The 25101-nt window shown below is 39.3% G+C and overlaps 1 protein-coding gene across 1 annotated transcript in view; it reads left to right on the top strand.

Moving 5' to 3' along the window:
• Window positions 1-25101, top strand: part of dlg5a (discs, large homolog 5a (Drosophila)) — a 61679-nt gene that overhangs the window by 23953 nt on the left and 12625 nt on the right. Inside the window, exons 2-24 of the mRNA XM_037697766.1 lie at window positions 3587-3655; window positions 4203-4377; window positions 5682-5825; window positions 6565-6748; window positions 7549-7808; window positions 8032-8344; window positions 9695-9925; window positions 10678-10862; window positions 11025-11150; window positions 11933-12065; window positions 12196-12323; window positions 12414-12589; window positions 12674-12777; window positions 13715-13807; window positions 13951-14994; window positions 15474-15594; window positions 15672-15816; window positions 17660-17760; window positions 17908-17997; window positions 21076-21244; window positions 22640-22802; window positions 23288-23421; window positions 23542-23551. Coding sequence (XP_037553694.1) covers window positions 3587-3655; window positions 4203-4377; window positions 5682-5825; window positions 6565-6748; window positions 7549-7808; window positions 8032-8344; window positions 9695-9925; window positions 10678-10862; window positions 11025-11150; window positions 11933-12065; window positions 12196-12323; window positions 12414-12589; window positions 12674-12777; window positions 13715-13807; window positions 13951-14994; window positions 15474-15594; window positions 15672-15816; window positions 17660-17760; window positions 17908-17997; window positions 21076-21244; window positions 22640-22802; window positions 23288-23421; window positions 23542-23551 — 4298 coding nt within the window. The remainder of the gene's footprint in view (window positions 1-3586; window positions 3656-4202; window positions 4378-5681; window positions 5826-6564; window positions 6749-7548; window positions 7809-8031; window positions 8345-9694; window positions 9926-10677; window positions 10863-11024; window positions 11151-11932; window positions 12066-12195; window positions 12324-12413; window positions 12590-12673; window positions 12778-13714; window positions 13808-13950; window positions 14995-15473; window positions 15595-15671; window positions 15817-17659; window positions 17761-17907; window positions 17998-21075; window positions 21245-22639; window positions 22803-23287; window positions 23422-23541; window positions 23552-25101) is intronic.

The following is a 25101-nucleotide window of genomic DNA, read 5'->3' as shown; positions in this document are numbered from 1 at the left end:
CCTTCTGGATGGAAGGTGAAACGTTTCAGCAAAAAAAAAGAAATTGTCCAGATGACCTGACTGAAAATTGTTGCATTTGTATAACATTTTAATCTTCTTCTTTTTTTACTTACTGCTTGTTTGAACTTCTCCAAGGTGAGCTTTTGCTGTTATATTTAATTAGTGTTGGTAGAATATCGTTTGAGATGCTAACTATCTAAAACATTGTAAATATTAGGATTGCACCATATAATAATTATGCAATTGCAGTAATATTGTTTACTATTTCAATTACAATATGAGTTGCAATAATCCCACATTTATACAATTTTTCCGTGTGCTCTAGCATCTCAAACACTAAAGTCCAAATGTGGACAACAAGGGCGTTGGTCAAATCAATGTTTGGCATGCACAGCATGAATGAATGGCACTTGGAATAGAATAAAGTTGTAGCAATCCAAGCAGCCCTCTTTATATTTACATATTACATGATAAGGTTTTTATATATTGTGCAAAATGTTTTTTTTTGTTTTGTTTCTTGACATGACATCAATCAACCTTTATTTATACAGGTAAATCCCATTGAGCCTCGAGGACTCATTTACAAGAGAGACCTGATTTCAACAAAGAAAGATGACAACAATGGACAACAGCAACAACAATAAGCAGTTATAAAAACTCATACTACAGTTTTTTTTTTTTTTTTTTAACAAATAGGATGGCTAAAAGGAAAAAGGTAACAAAACAAAAAAACAGCTAGATTCCAAGACAAATGTATAAAACTAAAAACAGGAACATGTCTGCATTGGTCCCTGCCAGGAGTCCAACAGATTCTTAAAGCCACTTAGAGAGGTCAAGGTTGAGAGCTTCAAATCTTTTTGTAAGATATTCCAGGAAACAGGAGCGGAGTAGGAGAAGGTCCTTTTGCCTAGTTCAGTCCTCACTGAGGGAACACTGCAGGTAATAATGTCCTGAGAGCGCACTCCGTAGCTGCACTCACGCAGAGACATGTAGGAGGAGATGTATGAAGGCAGCAGACCAAGAAGTGATTTAAAGATGAAAATGTACCAGTGAGAGAGTCTGCGTGAAGTTAATGATGTCCAGTTAACCAATGAATACAGGGTGCAGTGGTGGGTACGATAATCACAGCCAGTTATGAATCTTAGTGCACCATGATAGACAGCATCCAACATCTGCAGGGTTCTTGTAGGAGCGTTCATGTAAATAATGTCACCAAAATCAATTGAGGGAAGGAAAGTCACAGATACAAGGCGTTTTCTAGCATTCAGGGTTAGACAGGATTTGTTTCTGAAAAAGAAACCCAGTTTAACTTTCAGTTTCTTTACCAAGTTTTCCACATGGAGCTTAAAAGAAAGATGTGAGTCGACCAAGATACCCAAATATTTATAGGAATCAACAAACTCAATGGGGACACCTTTTGAGGATAAAATCGGAGGAAGAACTGCTGGGACCAACTTCCTATTTGAAAAAAGCATCCCTTTGGTTTTTTCGGCATTTAGGACAAGTTTGAGGCGGAACAAATCAGTCTGGATGTAGTTAAATGCAGATTTCAAAAGCTGGAAAGCCTTGGCAACTGTTTTAGCTCGACAATAAACAACTGTGTCGTCAGCATAGAAATGTATGGATGCATTAGGGATGTTTTTACCTACATTATGTATGTAGATTGTAAAGAGGGTGGGTCCTAAGACTGAGCCTTGTGGTACACCATTGTTGACTCTTAAGTAACTGGAGGAAGTACCATTATGTTGAACACATTGCCTCCGGTCTGAAAGATAGTTAGAGAACCAACCAATGGTGTGATCTGAGAAACCGATTTCTGAGAGTTTATGACACAAGATGTTATGATCCACAGTGTCAAAAGCTTTAGACAGGTCTAAGAAAAGTGCAGCACAATAATCCTTAGCATCCAGTGCTTCAACAACGTCATTAAGAACCTTCAGTGAAGCAGTGGTTGTGCTGTGTTTTTTCCTGAAACCAGATTGATGTGGAGGTAAGATGTTAAATGAGTCCAGGTAATTTTTGATTTGAGAGTTTATCAGTTTTTCTAGAATCTTGGCTAAAATGCAGAGTTTAGAGATTGGTCGATAGTTGTTCAGTGAGGTGGGGTCTCCTCCCTTCAGCAAAGGAAGAACAAAGGCCGTTTTCCAAGTGTCTGGGATGGAGTTTTGTCTTATGGAGAGATTGAAGATGTGGGTCACAGGGACTGTGATGATATGAGCAGCCAGCCTTAAGAAATAAGGTGGAAGTTCATCTGGACCTGCAGATTTTTTAGGATCAAGATCTTTTAACAGTTTATTGACCTCACTGACTGAGAATGGAGAAAAAGAGAAGGTGTGATTAACTGAGGATTGACTTGTAGGAGGGATTTGATTTGAAGAAGTTTGGTTATTAAGTGAAGTGGCTGATTTTCCATTAGTTACTGTGTCAAATAAAGAACCAGAAGCAACAAAATGTTTGTTGAAACAGTTCAGGATCTCGTGCTTATTTGACACAGGAACCGAGTTAATGAGAAGTTGTGATGGGAGGTCAGATGATTGGGGGGTGCCTGAGAGAGATTTAATTGTTTTCCAGAATCTGTTAGGGTCATTTAGATTTTTGGAGGTCTGAGATAAGAAATAGTTGCGTTTTGCTGCTCATCTTATATATATATAAGACATATCTTGACTAACAAAAATAGTTACAATAAAATCAGTTCTCAGCTCCAAACAAAAGTATGTAAATTAGATTGTAAAACAGGGTTGTTGTTTTTTAAGAAATTTTGAAAATGCACTGTACCATTCTAGCAGTGATTCATATATTGGTTATTGATTTAAAGATGGGCAAGGCTTTTTTTTAGTTTTTTTTTTTTTTAGTTTTCTCAAGATATATTATTTTTTTGTGTATATTTTACTGAAAAAAGCCCACTATAAGAGGACTTTTTGCAGTAAAGTGGCACTTTCTGGCATATGTCAGCAGACACGTTTTTGGACGTGTTTTAATGGAAACAAAATATGAGTAGAAACGAGCTCTACTGCCACTTCTCTTTAAATAAAAAAGAGAATTTTAAGACAAAACAACTATGCAATTGGTACATTCAGCCTCTATCTACACACAAGTCAAAGATATGTGTTTAAAAAATTCTGTTTGTCTTGTCTGCCGTCTTTGTTCTCCTTCGGAGTGGGGACTCTGCAGTATAATTGAGATCTGCACTGTCTCCTATGAGTTGTGGTAACCTGGGCGAAATACCCCCCAGCTTAACATTCAGTGATTTTCTTTCTCTATGCATGCAGCATAAAAAGGGAAAATCCCATTTCAGCCGTGACATTCTGCCTGTGTAGCAGAAACATACAGGGACCATACATCAAAGCAGGGTAGATTGCACAGTGAGAGAAAGATGGTTTAACGACTGCGAAAGACTAAAGTAATAATGCAGAGCTTCTAAAATGAGTTTCAAAGGGTTTATTCCAAGTATAAACCCTGCTCCACATTTATCATACTGCTGTGCATGTAATATGAAGCTGACTGTGTAATATTCATCAGGCTTGTGGATAAGCACTTCGCCATTCTGTCCGTGCTGTACGTCTGATTGTATCTCTTCTCTTGACAGGTTCCACGTACAGCGTTCTGTCCACCATGCCATCTGACTCGGAAAGCAGCAGTTCTCTCAGTAGTGTTGGTATGTCCAATCCAGTGGTCAAACATCAAACATTGCTTAAATACACAAGTAAAGTCAGCATGGCTGATTTCTGTTTGTAAGATGTTTACACCAACTGAGATACAGAGGACAGGAAGTCAGGGATTTATTTGTGCTTTAAGCCCCACATTGTGTGCAATAACACTCTGCCAATATCTCCCTCATTCTTCAAGGAAGTTTGCCATGTTTGCCTTTCCCGCGTTTTGACAAAGATCCAGATGACTCAGCTGTGTTGCATAAACCACTCTAGGGTCCAAAAGTTGAGTCAAAGATGAATATAATCCCCAGACAAAGCAGGATCAACTTGTTACTACAGTGGAAAATTCTCCAAAACATAATAGCATTTCTCACAATATACACAAAAAACAAGGCATAAAGAAAACATCTAAGAAAACGTCAGATCAGTTTCAGTGCTCAGACTGGCAGATGCTGTAATGTTTGTTTTTGAACGATTAGTGTTGCATTAGGGCATTGTTTTGCGTAATATGACCGATAGCTCAAGCCTCCAGTAATGAGCTCTTTGTTGCAGGTTCGCCTGTTAATGGTGAAGCATCCTCCCCTCCCCCAGCGATTAACGACAACCGACACGCCAGTGACAACCTGGACACCATCTTATTGCAGCTCCGCCAGGTGACCAGGGAGCGGGATGAGCTTCGGAAGCGTCTGGCGTTGGCATCGCCCGGGACCACCTTCGATGACTGCAGGTGCAAATCCTGGCCTGTTCTCTAAGCTGTTTTTGTTACTGTCCGTATTTATTACATGTTGTTGTTGTTGTTTCCCTAAATAAAAAGCACCACCTTATGAAAAAAAAAAAAAAAAACTGCGTAGTTTGATGGGTAATTTTTATTCATTTGTCATCAGTTCTTGCTCATCTGCTAATGTCTTGCTTTCTATAATAATGTTGAGTACTGTGCAGAGTGTGAACTCGGAAACTAGGGGCTTTACCAAGTTTTAATGTTTTGGAGTTGTTACATTTTAGCAGTAAATTAACTTTTTTTTTTCCTTCTTCCAACATTATCTTTATTAGGTTTTCCAAAATAAAAGCTTCCAATAATATACAGAAATAGTGTGCTCTCTCATCAAAGGAAACATTAAGGAGAGCTAAATTATTGTCCAACATTCAACTTGTCTTTCCTTACAAGTCAGGTATTTATGAAATATCTTAGTGCAGCACTTAGTTGAAAGTATAGTGTATAAAATAAGAAAAAAAAGGCAAAAGAAAAGGCAACAATCAAAATAACAAAGGTTTCTCTATTTTTCAAGGGTTAGTCCCAATTATTTCACTATTATGCATGGTTCCAAAAAATATAAACGCAAATGTACAATTCACAGAATAAGGAAATCCTGTATCCAAGGAATGGTGATTATTTTAGGGCACTGCAGAAGATCACTGGTACTACACCTCATCTGTCCCACTCCCCCCACCCCTCAAATCCGCACTCTATATATATTCAATAAAAGGACCCCAAATGCTTTGAAATAGTGATATGTCCCCCTTTATAATGTAAGTAATATTTTAGACATTTCATTAATCCAGTTAATGAATTTTGGTTTACGGGGTACTCTTATGAGAGTGCTATGACTCTTTTTGCAAGTAGTAAACATAAATCCATTGCAGTGATTATTTTTCTGGACATATGTCTATCAGGATATAAACCTAGAATGAACAGTTTAGGGTCAATATCTAATTTTATACCTAGTATAGTCTAAAGCTTGTTTAATCTCCCTCCAGAATTGTTGAACTTTATTGCATTTCCAGACACAATGGAAGAATGTCCCCTTCTCCTCTCCACATCTGACACAAAAGTCTGGGATGGCAACATTATACTTCTAAGTATAATGAATGAGCTGTTTGCTTATATTTCTGCCTAGTTTCTAAAAATGTTTAATCAGATATTTATCATATCCTATAAATTATTTTGTATCAAGATAATCCAGACTTTTTATTTCCTGAGTTCCCAGCCAAGACTGAGTAGAGTTTTGACCTCTTTCTGTTTTTCTCCTTAAGGCCAAATCCCAAAGTCAGCCATGACTATGAGCGTCTAAAAAGTCAGTGCATGAGGGCCATGGCAGATCTGCAGTCTCTCCAGAACCAACACACCAAAACACTGAAGAGATGCGAGGAGGCTGTAAAGGAGGCGGACTTTTACCAGTAAGCATTTCTCCTTCAGGTATCTTATATCTATATATATACCTATATCACAACTTTCAGGTCTCTTTTAAATCAGTCCTCGAGGCTCAATGGGATTTACCTGTATAAATAAAGGTTGATTGATTGATATCTGTGTTACTGTTATTTTCATGAGGTCTTGATTCATTATTAGTCTGTGCAGCACATGTAGTGTTTTAGACCGCACATGGAAGCTGAGGTGGTTGCGTGACTTTACTCATTACTGAAAAATGTGGATGGAACATTCTGTCACATGCCACCTGCTGCTGTCCTGCATCGAAATAGTTAAGTTTTATTGCATTGTTTTACTGCGTTTAACAAATACGGGCATGGTGCTTCCATTAACTTAATTGAAAGAACATCCCTGAAGCCACAGCCAGCTTTCACATTGAAAGGACACCACAGAAAACCTGTACGGTTTTAAAAGCTTGAAAATGAAGGCATTTACGTGATTAAATCATTTTGCGTAATAGCTTGTGAGCTGAGGCAACATTTCTGGAGCACAGAGACAGATCCTAGATTAGCTGTTTGAGTGTAGCATGTTAGAATAAGTTGAAAACTAAGGTATAAAAATGATAAGGTGACACTTTAATGCGGCGGTCCTCAAACTGTAAGTTGTGACCCAGGAGGCGGGGGCTGGGGGGGTGCAGAACCATTAACATCTGGTGTATTTGCATTGTGAGTTCTGACTTTTCTTTTAATTTGTGACCACCTCTCCTAGCATGCTGCACAGCCGTGTACTGGGTGACCAGACTCAGCTGAAGGAGGAAATGGAAACACTCAGGAGGGACAATTCCCAGCTGGTTCGAGAACACAACCACCTAAAACAGAACTGCGAGGAGCTCAAACGACTACACAGTCAAGACCAAAAAGAGCTGGCTGACCTTCAATTGCAGCAACAGCAGGTATACACCGCTCACGTAATGGATTCATCATTATTTGCTGCAGCTTTATATCGTTATTACACACACAACATGAAGCCACTTTCACTGATTTTTGTTTTCTTATTTTGCTAGTTTCCACTTCACACAATGTCAAAAAGATTACCTTTCATGTTCTGTGCTGTGAAAACTTTGCGCTAAACAGTATAAGGAGATTATAACTGGTGTTTTATTACAGCGAAGTTTTGTCTCCTGCAGCACCCATGGGGACTCTGCTTTAGTTTTAAGCACAGGGCAGCAAAACAGAGGGAGATGCATACAGTGCATTTCTGAAAAGGGCAAGCACAAAAGAAAAGGGCTTGGCTTTGGCAAAGGGCACATTGACCCAAATCATGTAGCTACAAGGTCAGTCTGTCAGCTATATGTTATATCAATGAGGTCAATACAAGCCTCGGGTCACAGCAGTTCTCTTGAGAAATCAGGAAGACTGTATCAGCAAGGTGAGCAGGAGAAATGGATTCTCATTGAGAATGAATAATGGAGTCTGAAGGATGAATGCTGTATGTAAACATGTTATTTTATATGCAGGTATTAGGTTTTATTTAGGAAAATTACTGCGAGTCAAGAAGTGTACTTCAAATGATAAAAGCCATAGTTAACTGGCACTAGATTTATTTATTTATTTTTATTCTTTGCACTGTAAAAGATAAACATTTTCTGTACATTATCACCATCTGCTGCTAAGAAAGGGTACAGCAAATGTGGGCTAACATTACTTAAAACTCTGGGGTGTTGTATCATGTGACTTTTGTTGTCCTCATTAGGTAATGAGAGAAAAGGGCTCATCAGAGGTGTTAAATAAGCTGTATGAAACAACTATGGACAAACTGGAAGCTGTGAAGAAGGACTATGATGCCCTGAGCAAACGCTACAGCGAGAAGGTGGCCAGTCATAACACTGACCTGAGCCGCCTGGAGCAGGCGGAGGAAGAGAACCGAAGGTTGCAGAAGCAGATGGATGCATTGCTCAAACAGCGAGACTCGGCCATGCACTACCAGCAGCAGTACTCCACCTCAATAAGGAGGTGAGGGCATAATCACACCAGCACACACATTGGGATGATGTAGTTAATATTTTGGTTGAAGCTGAAATCTTGTGTTTGATTCAAGCACCTGAAATGAGGTAACGACACAATAACAGCTTGTATATTAAATTATGGACAGACAGTATTCATCGTAGATACGTTTATATGAGCATCTGAAAGATTTTGTCCCTTTAAAGCTCACTGCTAGCCTCTCCTTTCTCAGGTTTGATTCAGTGCAGCAGGAGCTGAACAAGTCCTCTGCTCAGAACAAGGAGCTGCAGAGAGATATGGAGCGGCTGCAGTCGGAAGTGACACGCTACAAGAACCTGCAGCTGAAGGCGGCCAAGGACTGCGAGAAGTACAAGGAGGAGAGGGACTCCGTGTTCAACGAGTACCGTCTCATCATGAGCGAGAGGGACCAGGTGATCAAGGAGTTGGATAAGCTGCAGACTGAGCTGGAGGCAGCTGAAGCTCGGCTGAAGAACACTTCATCAGAGAGGGTTGTGGCCAGTGAGGAGCTGGAGGCACTCAAACAGGTATCAGACTTAAGACTTGTGTGAATGCACACAGCTTCACCTGAGATATCTGTTTTACCTCATAATATCCAGAGAGGTTTCTGTGCGCACTAAGTTTCAGAGTATCTTTACTGTGATTTCTGGACTATAAGCTGCTACTTTATTCACACGCTTTGAACACTGCGCTTTATACAATGCTGCAGGTAATTTATGGATTTTTTTTAAATTATTTTTTGATGGGCTAACAAGCTTCATGCCACCAAAACATTTTAGCCTCGTCACACCCGGGCACTCACGTCTCTTGTGGATGGGTCCTCAATGAGACTACCTGTATAAATAAAGGTTAAAAAATAAAGTAAAATCTGACCAATGAAATTACTGAACAGGTCACAGTGGGAAGGGGGGAAACTTTGTTTCTTCATGAAGATGGTGATCACTGACTTCCTAATAGGCTACTCTATTTTTATTATTATTTTTTTTACTGGCTTTGTTCAGAAAAAAAATACTGTACATATTTGTGTATGTTACCCGTACTTATTAAATTAAAAGTTTAAAAACTCTCTCAGTGTAAATATCTCATGTTACAATATAAAGCATAATTTATTCTGTAATCTATTACTTAAAACTCTGACTGAAATAAAGTAAATTGCATAGCATATACAATTGTCTATCAATTTTTATTGTTTGTTCTTTAAGTAAATATCAAATAAATTTTCCTCAGACATGCTGACAGTATCATTAATATTCATAGATCTACTATGTATCCAGTGATAATTCATACATTTTCTGTAGAATTGCAACTTGCATTGAGTTCAAGTTGTGGCAGTAGCTGTGTTTACTATACAAGTGTAAAATCTGAAGTCTAGTTTTTTTTTTTGTGGCTGATATCTATCATCTAACCACAATCTGTTGTTTTTGTCTTTTTTTATCCACACATTTTTTTTTAAATAAATTATCCCTTTACTTTGAAAGACCCCCCACAAAGCCTTCAGAAGAAATAATTCTCAAGACTATTTTAAAATGTTCAGCCCAAGTTTTGCTTTTTTTTATTATTTTATTTTTTTTAAGCAAACCACATTTAAATAATAATTTAAACTTTTACTGTATCCTTCACACCTATAGATCTTAATCTGTATTATCTAATGATTTTAGCAATGTTTGTCTGCTCATCACTTCAAGCTGTCATCTCGGGATTTTTTTAATCACTTTGTTGATTAAATATTTTTCCACCTTGTTCGTTTTACAAAATATCCTAGAAATACTCCTATTTGTAAAATATTTGCAAGAGCCCTAATATGATTTTTCACATCCCATAAACAACTTGGTGTTGGGTTAGTCCCTATTTCATGTTAACATTTTGTTCTGGGACAGGAGTTGAACTCATCGCTGGTGGACCGTGACAGAGCCATCTGTGAGAGGAACGAGCTACTGGAAAAGTACTGCCACGAAGTGAAGGACAAAGCAGAGGCCCAAAAGGAGCTGAGCCAGGCCTGCAAAGACATCGAGATGGTCCGGGAGGAGAGGGACGTGGCCCGAAAGGAGAGGACAGAGGCCATCATTCAGAGAGATCAGCTTCTCCGAGAATACTATCAGGCCAGACAAGTAATGATGAACTGCTCTCCTATAAAATCACTAAAAGCATCTGTTGATATCTTTATGGTCTGCTACTTTGCCTACCACATTTAATATTTCTGTCACAGCATATGAATCACACTCCTTACTAGGGTTGCCAAGCACTTACCAAGCTTATTTGGAAACCCGCACATCGTCTGCTTAGAGAAAATCACAAGTAGTGTTTCAACAACCACTGATGGGATCAGTTTGAGAACTTAAGATATCCTGATGATTCATTTGTAGATAAAATGACTCCTTGTGTGGTTGTACAGATGCACATTGCCACTGTCCGTTCAGAAAATGCAAAAAGCATTGTTGGTAACTAAAGAAGTCGTAGGCACTCAGAAACATTAATACTGCACTGTTTCCTCATAATAACTCACCGTTCTAATTTATCACACTGGATGGTAACCACTGAGCTGCAAGGATTTATGAGTCAGGGTGGCAGCTTATTAATTGTTATGCCAGAGATGATTTACAGACACGAGAATAATGGACTTCACAAAGGACAGCTCTTATTTGAATACAACGAAAAAATTAGAGTCCTGATTTTTCTTGTGTTGCCATTTTTTTCAACACTTGGCAGCATAAAAAAATTAGGAACTTGTACTTTCATGATTGTCTCATCATTTATTGTCAATCCCTAAACACCCATAAAAACTATATTACCGGTAACTGTAGAATATAAATTAGGAGACCGCAGTATCAATTTTTTATTCATATTTAATTAATGTCCTTAGAAACAAGACTCTGCTACCCTGGACATGGAACGAGCTAATAAGGAGATCGAGGTGCTGAGGAAGCAGTATGAGGCCATGTCACAGGAGCTGAAGGAGGCCTCGCAGGAAGCAGAGGTGGCCAAATGTCGAAGGGACTGGGCCTTCCAAGAGAGGGACAAAATAGTAGCGGAGAGGGAGAGCATAAGGTCAGTCTGTTTTTTTGTTTTGTTTTGTTTAACGAAAAGGTGATAGAGCTCAGTAGTGCACACAGTGGTGCACTACAGGCTTTTACATCCTCATTTCAGTATACATAGCACTTTTTTTATATACAAACACTGCCTCACCATCTGTTTTCTGTCCCTCCCCAGGACTCTGTGTGATAACTTGCGGCGTGAACGGGACCGGGCAGTCAGCGATCTGGCTGATGCTCTGCGTAACTTGGATGATATGAGGAAACAGAAGAACGACGCGCTGCGAGAACTCAAAGAACTAAAGTCAGTACCTACGTAGTACAACTTTTTATTTTTTTTATTTTTATTCTTGTTAGGGACACATACAAATAGGGCAAAACATCCACCAGGATACACTCATTTGCTGCATACCAATCACACTGTGCTGCACTTGGCTCTCATACTCCGTTATTATGGAGCTTTTTTTTTTTTACCCAGATTAAAGTTTAATCCCGGAAAGCATTAGTGTTTTGAGCACATATAAACATTATCTCTCACTATCTCTAATTCTTGGTATGTGTGTACCTTTATTTTGAGTATAACAGCTCCATCTGCTGGGGAAAGTGTATATGACAACTATTTCTATTTGAAGGTTGGTTGGTGTTTACTTTCAGGGCTGGACTTTAGACACCTGTATGTTAGTGTTACCTAACTATAACCAGTAGGTTTTATGAAACTTGTCTTGTGTCCTATTTAAAATGGTCATCTGTTTTTCTTTATTGGGGTTTAATACACCTTCTGTATGCATATTTTCATCCTTTGTCCTCTCTAAAGAACATTGTACCTTCTGGGTTTTGAATGTCAGTGCTGCCCTGTAGACAGGCCTTAGTAGGACATTCTATATTTTCCTGGCAGCATGACATTGTGTGCAATCTACTTTTAACTGTCTTCAGAGTTTAGTTTCCAGTCCATAAAACTGGATGACTGTTGGAGAACTTTAAAACTTTTAAAAAAGTTATAATGCTGTGCACTTCTTGAATTTGTTTGCATAAACAACAGACTGAATGTGTGTGACTGAACGACCTTGGGCTCTGTTTTACGTTTAGGGAAAAGATGGAGAACCAGCTCGAAAAGGAGGCCCGGTTCTGTCAGCTGATGGCCCACAGCTCTCATGACTCGGCCATTGACACAGACTCCCTGGAGTGGGAGACAGAGGTGGTGGAGTTTGAGAAAGACAGGGTAAGAAGTCGACTCAGGGTGACGCACTGATGTGTTTTGAGTCAACAAGGCCAGAAGAGTTCTCTGGACACGTAGAACCTAATGAAACTAACGTTTTCAGAATGAGCTGACTTTGTTACTCTCTTCAAAGGATGACATGGATTTGAAGGCACTTGGCTTCGATATTGCAGAGGGGGTAAATGATCCATATTTACCAGGAGACAGTGGAATATTTGTTACAAGAGTGGATAAAGGAAGTATAGCAGATGGAAGGTTAAGGTATGAACTATCTGAATAAACTAGTTATTTTTTTTCTGTGAGGAGGTTTAGATCTCTGTTGAATTATTGCGACTTCCTTTTTGATTTCAGAGTGAATGACTGGTTGTTGAAGATTAATGACATGGACTTGACCAATAAGGACAGAAAGCAGGTAGTGAAGGCTGTCCTTAACGGAGGAGGGTTGATCAACATGGTGGTACGAAGACGGAAATCTCTGGGAGGACGACTGGCTACTCCTGTTCACATTAACCTTATGGGACATAAAGGTCCATTAGAGTTTATATTCACCTAGATTTGTTTTCCTGTGCTGTTTGACTCTTTATAACTTAATTTTCTTCTTTGTATGTCAGACAGTGGCATTGGTCTGGAAAGTGGAGTGTTTGTTACTGCCATTGTCCAGGGGAGTCCTGCAGCCAAGGAAGGCTCCCTCACAGTCGGAGATCGACTGATTGCTGTGAGTCATTCTCAACCTTGTTTTGCTCTTCTGTTTTCCACATCTTGCATTTTGCAGTTTGCACAGGTTCCTTTTTAAATTCATTTAAACAGCCACACTCTAAACCCAGAAAAGTTTAGAGTTAGTTGAGTTTGTGAAGTGGAAGAAGAAACATTTTCACCTTTTTCTTTAATCTTTGAAAGTTTGCTGCTCTACAGGCCTAGGTGGATTTGTCTCTGTTAACCTGAAAGAGATAAGTGAGAAATATCTTGAAGGGATTAAAAAAATGACCGTGGCTGTAATACTGATTTGTCATTACCAACAGAACTTTCAGTTTTCTTAAGAATTTCATCTAATTCCTTTAAAACGGCACTCCATCCATCCTCCCCAGTTTTAAGTGAATTGCAAATGATAGATTTGTTGTAACTATAGTTGATAGTAATGAGTGAATGTGATGCTTAATATCTTGTACATGCCAATCACAATAGTAAATCACATTTTATTCATAAATGCTAAATGCTTTGTAAAAGAGAGTCAGTGTGTTTAAATAAAACTGTAATGTACAAGACACACCACTAAAGAACAGCAACAATTTCTACTGTTCACATGCAAAAGTGTTTATTTTTTTAAGTTCAAGTAAAGGCTTATTATAATCTGTTAATGTAAAATGTTAGCATTAATATTTGCTTTCCACTTTAATGTTTCTTTAAAAAAGGATTTATTATAAGCAGAGCCTTTTTATGGTAAAAAGAGTTGGATTGCAGTGTGAGTGTACTTCAGTCTGAAAGGTGGCGGTCTATATGTGACATAGATATGTGACATCTCAAGCTACTGGTGCTCTAACACCTAAGTGCGCTTGTAGACGTGCATCACGCGTGCCAGAAGCATATCAAAAACAACCCTGGTGCGTTGCTGCTGTGTTGAATGGCTTGTCCTTATTTCTTATGTCTCCGTGCAGATAAATGGAATTGCTCTTGATAACAAGTCTGTGACGGAGTGTGAGGCTCTGTTGAGGAACTGTAGAGACTCTCTGAGTCTTTCTCTTATGAAGGTGAGTCTGTCCTGTGTGCCCCACATAGTGGTTTTGTGGCTTTAGTTGCCAAGTTATCCAGTATATTTTAAAGCTTTCTGATTTATCGTTACAAAATGTAATGCTGTTCATCAGATTTAGTCTTTTATCTTTTCTCCCCATAGTTTTTCCCTCACAGCACATCAGGCCAGAACATCTTTGAGGGTCTGCGCGATTCATCAGAGAAGTCCAATGGGCGCATGTCAGAGATGCACTCCAGGAACAGCCGCAACCTCAAACACAACAGCTCGACACAGACCGACATCTTCTGCCCTGACGTTGGGAGTGCCAGCACGAGCAGCATCTCTGGGGAGAGGAGGAAGGTCAGAGGTGAATCTGATGAGATGTATGGTGACTTGAGCAAGCCGTTCTCCACAGGTTCCCTTCATGCCACTAGCCTTCGACCAGTGACAGACTTGGGGACTGGCCGCTATGGGCCCAGTGCTTTCCAAGAGTGCTGTTCATATGTAAAGGGACCTTCTTCTTTGCCTTTTGAGCCTGTTTCGCCCTCGGACTGCAACAGTGTGGAAACAACACTGGAGAAAAAGCACAGTGGGGGCACGTGGCCCAAAATGATGGTAGGGGGTATGATGGTCGCACCAGATAATGCCAGTCCAGTCACAGCAGTCACCCCACTCTCCATCTATAAATCACCCAAGCAGAGAAAGTCCATTTTTGACCCAGACACCTTTAAACGCCCTGAAACACCTTCCTCTAAGTTGGAGTACATGGCAGCCAATCAGATTGCAGCTGTTGCTGCTGCTGCAGCTTCTCACTCCCCACAGCCTTCAAAGACGGAGTCCCTCTCTTCCTCTTCTACACCCACCCCAACCCCTCCAACCCCTCCCACTCGCAGTGACTCCTTTAAATTCAAACACAAACATCAAAGCAGCTCAGCTTCAGACTGCACAATCACCTCTGATGGCAAAGGGGAGTCTGCCATCTCTATGGCAGCAGGAGAGAGCAGAGAGAGGAGTGAGCGAGAGCGAGACAGGAACGGAAACCACTATTTCCTGGAAGGAAAGGTCCTGACCTCAAGAAAGTCGTGCGACGAGGACATCGGCCGTACCAGAGTGGAGGAGCCAGAGGTGAAGAGGCCTCGCCCTAAATCTGCTCCTGCGCTTCGACGTAAGATGACACCCCAGACCATCACTTTTCCCACTTTTCAGGTGAGTTAATTTAACACGGATAAGGAGTCTACATCCTTTTTCCCCTCAAAAAGTTATAATTTAAAATGTTCACGGTAGTTTTTATTTTAAGTTCCCTTTCACACAAAGAACAAATTGCATATTGGAAAAATGTATAGCAGTATTTTTAAAAAACGATTCTGTCAGCCAAAGTGTCCATTTTGTAATAGAATGCATTGCCTGTCAGAGGTAAGCCACTGGGATTTGACTCTTGGCCAGAGTGTCAGAGTGATTGATGTTACAGTACCAGTACAGCTGCTCAGTTTAGGAGCTGAGTCAGAATTTGGTTTTTGACAACCTGTTCAACTACTTCACTGGGCCTTGAAGCACCCAGGGGAGTCTAGTGTGGATAAATATTCATTTATGCTTTGTAGTATGTTTAATTCTTTCTTATAAAGCATCTACAAAATTTGCGAAACTATTTTCTCTAGACATTTTCTTTTGTCTGTGATTCTTCTCAGAGCTACTCCAATGATGAGCACTCACCAGAGCCCAGGGACATGCTGCGTTCTTCCCCCAGCCGCTCTCAGAGACACAGCGTTGGCTTTGTCCCCACACACTACAGTGGCAGCCTACCTCCAAGTGAGTTCTTCAAAATTTTACGTGTACAAGTCTCAGCGTTATCTCTTTTTCTAACATGAACGTTTGTGTTGTGTCAGATTCAGCCCACCGTGGACTGTCTCCTTGCCCTGCAGTCACGGCTGTGATGAGGAATCCAGTGTATACCGTACGCAGTCACCGTGTTCATACCAGCAACTGTCCGTCTGTAGCATCCCAGATATGCCACCAGCACACCCATACCAGGTTACCCCCTTTTTATTTTATTTTTTTTACAGGTGTCATAAATTTTTATTCAACTGTAAGAGCAACCATTTGAAACAACCTTCACGTTGGTCATTTTAAATGAGCAGGAATTAAGATGCCCTCATGGCTAATAGGCCCAACATACTCCAGCTGAAGTGCCAAAATCGGCTCTCATTGTAGCAGCTGCATGACCAAAATTCCCTCATTTTGTTTGCAGAGCAGCTTGGCTCGCTCCTTCTCGACACAAGGCCTTGGTCAAACTTTTTCTCACAGGCGTACGCACCAAATATTGAGCGATTGGTCGCAAGTTTATGGCATGTTTGTGAATGCGGAAATATGCTCGGACATTTAGCCACACGACTAAACAAACACACTAAATTAGTCCAATGGCCAAAAACTCCTGGATGAAGATCGTGCAGACATTGTGTATGGAGGAGTTTTTCTGCGGAAAGGTGTGGCGCTCTCTTCGTGATAGATTTGTGGTCAAACGGTGGATGCAGGGACAAGTGGAAACTCTGGTGGGAAGAAACCTGTGTGATACCATACCATTTTATTTATAGAGCACTTAAAACAGCGACAAGGCCAAAGTGCTGTACTGACAGAACAACAGGTAACACACAAAGCAATATACAAAATGATGACATAAACTGCAGCGGGAGGGGTCTTCCAGGCGCTCTGCGTCTTCTTGTAGACTATGAAAGCTGTGTGTGAACACGAACATCCTGTGACCGCGTGACTGCAAGTCGACTGTTCGTCTTCGGATGGAGTATGTCGGGCCCTTAAGTCTTCAATCCACTACTTTATCTTTTCATGAGATGGCTTGATGCTAAGCTAAATTCTGTTGTTCACAAGATGACTTCTTTAAAACCACTTTAACTACTTATTTAAAATATATTACAAAAAGAAAATGCAAACAAGTTTTAATCAATAGTTTGAACTTTTAGTCTTAAACAATTAAATCTATTGCAACACTGTTTTACTGTAGCATTCAGCAGGGTTTATTATACTGTACATATAAACTTGACTATTTACTAATAATATATTGAATTCCTTTTATTGATTGTCACAGTACACAATCACCATACAGTGTATCTTTCACTTGCTTATTGTTTATAGCTGATCAGGTCTGAGGTTAAAAGTCTGAGGATCACTGTGGTACAGACTACTATTGTAAATGGTCATTGATGTTTTACATTAATGCTTTTTATTTTCTACTCCTGGTGGACTTGTTAAAAGATGCAAAAATTATGTATTTCTATACCAAAGTTTGTGCTCATTAATCTAGGTATAAATCCAACAATAATCAGTCAGGTCATCTATATGTTTTTTTTTTTTTTTTGTTGTTGCTGAAATGTTTCATCCTTTATCCGAAGGACTTCTTCAGTCAGAGGAGCCCACCAAACCAATTTAAACCTGGATTAATGAGCATGAACTTTGGTGTTTTGAACCACTTTGGCATGATCTGCCTTGGGGGAGTTAGCGGGGCAGAGGGCGGTCCCCGGAGGCCATCTTATCACCAGCAAACTGGTGTTTTCCACTCTGGGAGTGAGCTGTTTGTGGAATTCAGTTTGGTTTGGTGGGCTTCTCAGACTGAAGAGGTCCTTTGGATGAAGGATGAAATGTCTCAGCAACAAAGGAAACCGTCCAGATGACCTGACTGAACATTGTTGTATGTATTACTGTTTCCCAAAGGCTGAATCTGTAAGTTTACAGGTGTGCTTTCATATTGTTGTGTAGTGATGTAGCTCACTCCTTCAGTATAAATGGCTCTTCAGAGTAAGCATTCACTTAGTTAATAGTATAAATGTAGCATGCACAGTTATAACTTTGTATGTTTGTGCAGCCCACAACACCAGGGTCGCTTGAGCCTGGATCTGAGCCAGCAGAAGCGACCAAATGACTACTCAGATTCCTCCTCATCACGCAGCAGCAGAGCATCACACGGTACAAACTCACTGCCCTCCAGTGCACGGCTCGGTCAGTCTCACACTCATGCACCCATGAACATAAGAAGGCTCAAAGGCCCCATGTGGCGATGTATTTTGGAATATTGTGTCAAATAATTCATTCTTGGATCTCATCTCTGTCCAGGTTCTTCCAGTAATGTTCAGTATCGCGCAGAGAGGATCAAAATCCCCTCCACTCCCCGTTATCTCCGCTCCATGCTGGGTTCGGACCGAGGTAATGTGTTAACAGTAAAAACTAGAATTAAACAGACTCACCAAATGAGCAGATTCCTTTTGCTCTGGTTTTTCACACTGGAGCTTTAGAAGTAGTCAGTGCTTTAAAATATATCAGTTCTAGTTGAATTCTAGACGGCAACAAGTTTTTATTTTTAGTTCCTTAAGACCTTTCACCTCATCTGAAAGGTCTTTTTTTCAGTCACATACGATGAACTGAGTTTTTAAGTATCACCTTTTGTGTTCAGTCTTCACATGAAGAAAGCAGGCACATGAGGGAGGCCAGCGAAGGTGGTGAATTTGAGGGGAAGTAGCACTGTCCAGATACCCCCCCACACACACAGCCATAGTCCTGATAAGAGATGGTGCAGTGTTTATCAGCCAGCTCGGTAGAGCTCTGAATCAGGTCCATGTCCTTGGGGAAGGGGGAGCAGAGCGTCTTGTTCACATAACATCCAGGCGAATTTGAGATAGTCAAATATGAGATAATGAAATAGTCACAGCCATATAGTCATAGAAAGGATGGAAATCCCAAAAGATAGGTATACCAGAAATATATTTATGTAGGCCAATACCTGTGCTTTGACTCACAGCACGCACTGAACACAAATTAGCCTTCATTAGAAATCTACATCATCAGCCTGAAAATATCCCCACTTGGGAGAGGGAAAAGAAAGAGCTCTTCAGATCTATGAATACCTAAAGCAACTTGTCAAGTTAACTGTATAATCTGATAGAAACAAGATCTTGAAACAGAAAGTAGAAAACAATCACACTGCTTTTTCCAAAAGAAACACACAAGACCTTGTTCCTCAAGTACACATCTCAAGGATGAGGTGTGTTCCCTGTGCATCGTCACATATACATTCTGGCTAGAGAACAGGTAGTTTGAGAGAGGATGGTAGAAAGCTGTCTTTTAAACTGGAGAAACCATCACTACACAAAAGAGGTGGCTTCAGGTTTCATCCATCTACACCTAGAGTGCAGCCTTGACTCTCCTCCCCGGGCAGTTTCACATCTGTTCACACCTCAAAACATGTGACAGTAACATCCAACACGATGGCCAGGGAAGTAAACGACTCACAACAAGCTAAATGACATGTAGTTGATCAAAATAAAATGATCATGTCCAGGATTACAAAGTCTACAAGAACTTAAAATTTCTTAAAAAATAAAGGTCTTTCTTGGATAGGGCCACCAAGGCGTCAGTGTCACTTTGAATCCATTTAATGAAAACTGAAACTGAAACAAAAACCTGCTCTACAGGTTGCAAAGTCTGTGATGAATTCAAGTGTCAGGTTTTTTTTTTCATTCAACCTTTATTTAAACAGATAAGTCACATTGAGCCTCAAAGACTCATTTACAAGTGAGACCTGTTTGGACAGACAATAAAGGTGATAAACTGGACACATGTAGGAATTGGAGGCAAAAAAATTCCTATCAGACTTTTTTTTTCCTGCCTGAGAAGAAAAAACTGATATTGAAAAACACCTCGCACAAATAAGCACATAGTGACGTAGACATTCTGCAGAGGGGGGAGACGAGAGCAATGAGCATGATCATAGATGCTCTCGAGGGCATTGTAAGAGTTCTGATGAAGATGTAATAATCAGTCAATGTCCTCCGGTGAGATCAATAAACATTCTCGAGGTATGCTGAGGAATGGCCAAGAATAACGACTATGAGAATCCAAGAGTCCTAAAATGATGACGCAAAGTTTATTCAGCTGGTTTCATCTGGCTATTTGTGTATTTGAAACACACACAATACCACATGGTCACAAAGTGAAATTAAGTTTCTATTGTACTCAGGTTACATTGTCATAAAATAAAAGTATCTATCTTCCTGATTCATTTTTCAGTAATCCAGGTAGAAAAATCCAACAAAGTTAAGTCAGGTCCTCCGGACAGTTTCTTTTTGTTGAAATGTTTCGTTTTTCATCCAAAAGACTTCATCGGTCCAAGGAGCCGCAACAAACTCAGTCTTATAAATAGCACCTTCTCATAGTGGGTCAACCAGTTTGATGGTGCTCAGGTGGTTTCTGTAGTCCACCCGCTTCCCCTCTGACTCATTGAGGCAGTCATGGCCAAAGTGGTTCAAAAGTTTGGGGTTACTTGGGGTACCTATGGCTGTGTTTACACTGCAGGCAAATGCGACTCAGGCCTCATCATCTGTGAAACTGAATCTGATGCATACCTGTTTTTCAAAGTGACTGCAGTCTGAACGGTCACGTCACATTTTATCTGACATTTATGTGAGGGAGGTAGGCGTATATATCCAAGTATTGATAATATGACCAATCTCATTCACATGAAATCTTGGATCATCTTCAAGTATAGAACAAACACCCAGTTGCTTCATCTTTGTTCTTTTAATTTACCATGTCCTGTATGACGGAGAAGATGTTATTGTTAGACGGTATCTAAACTATGGTAATGAGATGAGATTGATATGAGTTTTTTTCCCTTCATTATGTAGCTCCTGCTCCAAAATTACAATGCTACGTCAAAGGAGCCGCCAAGAGGCAAGATTAAATGTAAACACTGGTCCAAACCAGCATGCCAGATCATTTAATTAGTTCTGGTTGCACAACAACTTCAGAATCACACATTCTAACATGAGTAGCATCTAAATTTAATTCCCTAAACACAACGTGCTGCATGTGACACCTTGTTTTCTTCTGTGCATGCGGGTCAGAACTGTAAACGATTCACTCCGAGCAAAGGATTGAAATTGAGCATTAAGACCTGCAGTGTGAACATGTGATGGTTAAAAACACATTATTTTGTGTTCTGCCTTGAATATCACAGAGTAACGCTTTTACTGTTAAAACAGCATACAAAATGGTTTAAGCAATAAGTCACAACAGAAAGTTCTTGAATATTTTTAATCAAGTATTGATTAAAAAACCTATTTAAATAAAGTAATTTTGTATTTTTTATTAATTAAATTTCTTGTTTTCAAAAAGCTATGTTTAATACACACTGTTTCCATGATATCGTTATTGTTGATGTGATATTCAAATTATTTTTTACACTGCACACTTTGTCTGTTTCTGCTCGTCCTTTCCTAAATCCAGGCTCCCTCTCGCACTCCGAGTGTAGCAGTCCCAGCCTCATCACGCCTCCACAGTCGCCGCTCAATCTGGAGACTTCCTCGTTTGCCAGCACCCAATCACAAAGCTCAGTTTCTACCTTACCTCGGATCTCAGTCAGTCCCGTGCCCATAGGGGAGCGCAGGAAGGACAGGTATCATCAAAGGAAGAGTTTGCAGAACATGTTTTATAGTTAGCACCAGCTGAACTACATGTTCACTCTGTTGGGGGAGGGCTCGTCTGTGTTACACACTGTATTTGCTTGTTGATACTTTTTAAAATGACAATTTGATAGTAATAAGCTTTGTAATTCCTCATAGGAACTTGTATAACTTACTAATTTTGTTGTAGCTCCTTTCTGTTCCCAGATAAACAGATTTACCATTTAACAATATATGTCAACCGTTTGTCCTACATTTCTCTCCATGTTTTATTAACACATCTCAAGCGTTTTACACTCTTACTGTTTCTGTATCTGTCCCCCATTCTTCTCTTTATCTTCTTCCACATCTTTGCAACCCCTCCACTTCCAGATCTCTTTATCGTAATCGCTCTTTTCTAAGGATTCCTCTGGCTGCAAGGCCGAGGTTCTCCTCTCTCAGGAGCCTCAGGTTTGTCCTCTTTCACAGTGCTACGAACTGAGGAATGCCGCCACTCTTCCCCCAAGTTCACACCATTCACATGTTTTAGTGCAGATGAGATGGTAGGTTTGTGAAGCCTCTGGGGAAGCAGAGTACTCTGGAATGCAAAAAGAGGTTTTGTAGTGTGTTTTTTTTTTAACTTACCTCAAGATCGTCGTTCAATTAGGAGATATTTCTTTGCATGCAGCAGTGTAGTCTTTGCTTTAAGACACAGACAAACCTTAATTAGCTGCACTTGGCTATTTGTAAAGGTTCAGTGGTATTTATGTGGCTGCACATAAATCCCTCCATGTTGGAAGACCCGCTTGAATCTCGGTGCATGAGCCGCCCCGTACATCGTCAGTATGCATGTGTGCATTTTTGCCTTAAGCCAAGTCACCTTTTAGTCTGCACTCTCTATGTTATGCAATGTATTATTCAACATGCAGCTTCTGGGTCATAGTCTTGTCTGTACACCCACACTCTACCCCATTTCCTCTTACTTGCCATAATGAATATGAAAGGCATGTCCAAAACCACCTTGTTAAGATGACACTCAAAGTTCAGGCAAATCTTCATCATGTGAAGGAGTTTTTCTTTTCCCCCTGTTCACATGCTGTCCGTGTTCTGTACTTCAAAGCTTTTATTTATTTATTTTCTGTAAGCCAGGCATCAGGTGACATGTGCAAGAAATAAGCCACCGCCAACATTGAGAGGATGTTTACACATCATAGGTTTTTTGTTGTTATTCTTTAATATTTTAAGCAAACGAGCAGCGATTCTAGCAAATTCCTGGATAGTAGGTGACTCTTTGATAAGCCCAGCAGTGATAGTCACATCACATTTTACCTTCTCTATTTCTTGCGTAGCATTCTGGAGCTGCTTTCCTGTGAAGCTACTCATTAATGCATATTTCTCTTTCCCACCAGACCATACTTGGAGGAACCACGCAATGTCATTGTGCACAAAGGTGCAGAGCCCCTGGGCATCTCCATTGTCAGCGGGGAGAACGGAGGGATCTTTGTCTCTAAAGTTACTGGAGGCAGCATCGCCCACCAGGCGGGGTTGGAGTATGGAGACCAATTACTGGAGGTATGAACAACCTACTGAATGTCAAAGATTAAAGCCTCAAGCAGGACAAAGTGTAAAGAAAACACAGTGAAATATTAGTAAGCTGGAAAAATACTATGCGTACTACTAATATATACTTTGTTTGTAAGCTCAGCCAATTCTCTGTTAATAGAACTTTTAAGGTGAGAACTATATTCACCAATACAGCCATGAAAACAGAATTTTATTTATTTATTTCCATAAGCCAGGTTGAATATTAGCTGTTCTGATTTTATTTTATTTGACTGTATCCATGTTGAGTTGTAAATGCAGTTTACATAAAAATGAAATTGATTGTGCTTTTACGTAACCAGTTTTTAATCTAATTGTCTGTCAGCTCTCATCTTCTTTTCAAGTTACTAATCATTTAAAGCTTTTAACAAACTGCTTCAGTCTCCCACTTCTTTAAACAACACTGTATATCCTTTAAAAATCTCCCCCTAACCATACGTTTCTTTTTTTATTAGTACAACGGTATTAACTTGAGGAATGCTACAGAGCAGCAAGCTCGTCTCATCATCGGCCAGCAGTGTGACACCATCACCATCATGGCTCAGTACAACCCACACATGTACCAGCTGGGGAACCACTCTCGCTCCAGGTAATATGCTGCGTTTGAAAAATGATTTACAAGTGTGAGCTTTTATTCTCCATCTCTTTGCTCGTTCCTAAATCCACTCTAGTAAAATTTTAAGTCTAAATTTTTTTGTTTATTCTGCAGTGGGGTTTATGTACGTTTTTAATTACCGTAACTTATTTTGGGGGCAAAAAGAAGAGTTTTTTTTTTTAAAACATGCATTTTTCTATCAGTTTTGAGGCTCAAGAATTGATGTTTTATCAAAACTGTTTCACCAAATATAGTTTCCTTTCAATTCCTTAAATGTTTTGCATAAACGTCCCAGTTCTAACCTGTAATATTCAACTTTAAGCTTTCCAGTTATTTTATTTTTTTCATTATTAACCTTTTGTATTGTATTTTTGGAGAAAAATCAGCCACCTGTTTTTTTTGATTGTTTGTTTGTTTTGTTTATTTATTTTGGTGCAGTCAAATACAATTTATTTTTCTCACAAAGACTAAAAATCCTTCTATTTTAGTCAGAATTTTTCAAATGCTATCAAAACCTCACAATAACTTTACTACACATTTGTGTTCCTTGGGGGGGGAAATGGGCTACATTGAAATTTACATGTTGCGCACAAGTAGAGTTTAATTAAGTAAATAAATAAATAAACAATATTTACAAAAAAACAACTCAATTTTGGATCAATGATCTTTGTTTTCAGCTACTGTATCTGAAGGGTCTGGTCAACTGGAATGTCTTCACAAAACCCCAGACTATAGAAAAAAATTGTCAAAAATCATTTTGGGTATACTAAAGGAAGAGATATTCCTTTTTAATTCTTTTTTTTTTTTTTTTTGCCAAGAAAATACTGGTACTTTGTCAATGTTTTCAAAAATTGAAATGTGGAGGGTTTATTTTTCCCTAATTAAACTAAAGGCCTTTAAAGAGTTAGAATAAAAAGAAAAGACTTTAAATTTGGTATTTTTATTTCAGGCTGAGGAAACTCTTAATGATTTACTGTGGACAAATTATCAAGTAGTATTTTAAGCAATAAATAAGGTGGTCTAATTTTTGTTCCCTAAGTAAGAATGGTGGTCATAAAATAAGCAAATTAGCCACTTTGAGACACCATAACACATTAATTTATACACTTGAAATTAGAAATGCACCGATCCACTTTTTCCACTTCGAACCGATACCGATACCCGTTGCTTCAGCATCTGTTGATACCGATCCAATGCCGATCTGATACATAGAAACAGTTCTGAATGATCAATATCATGATCATCATTGATTTTATATGAGGCTGTAATAATCTCCTCTCAAGTAAAATTTGTACAAATATATGCATGTCCACTTGAGGTAAGTGTTATTAATGTTGGATAAGTTTTAAAGTTAGAATTAAATTCTGCTAACACAAAACATGTTTCTTTTTATTCCTAGCTTTAAAGTGGATATTAAAGTGATTAATTTAAGTGATTGTTTAAAGTTATTATTTTTTTATTTTTTAAATAAGGGGCACATATAAGATTTTTCTTCTTTCTGCACTCTTTTCATTCAATGTTTTATTTTTGATTAATTAGTTTTATTTCTTTTAAATGAATGAATAAATGAATAAAATAAAATGTTAAATGGCTTTAAACATCTTTTAAGTTCATGGCATAAGCCAACAGACATGTTCCTGTTTTTAGTTATTTACATCACTTTATAATGTAGCT

Source organism: Nematolebias whitei, chromosome 1 (genome assembly GCF_014905685.2).
Source record: "Nematolebias whitei isolate Nwh7 chromosome 1, NemWhi1, whole genome shotgun sequence".
Taxonomy (NCBI): domain Eukaryota; kingdom Metazoa; phylum Chordata; class Actinopteri; order Cyprinodontiformes; family Rivulidae; genus Nematolebias; species Nematolebias whitei.
This window is presented reverse-complemented; position numbering and strand designations above follow the sequence as displayed.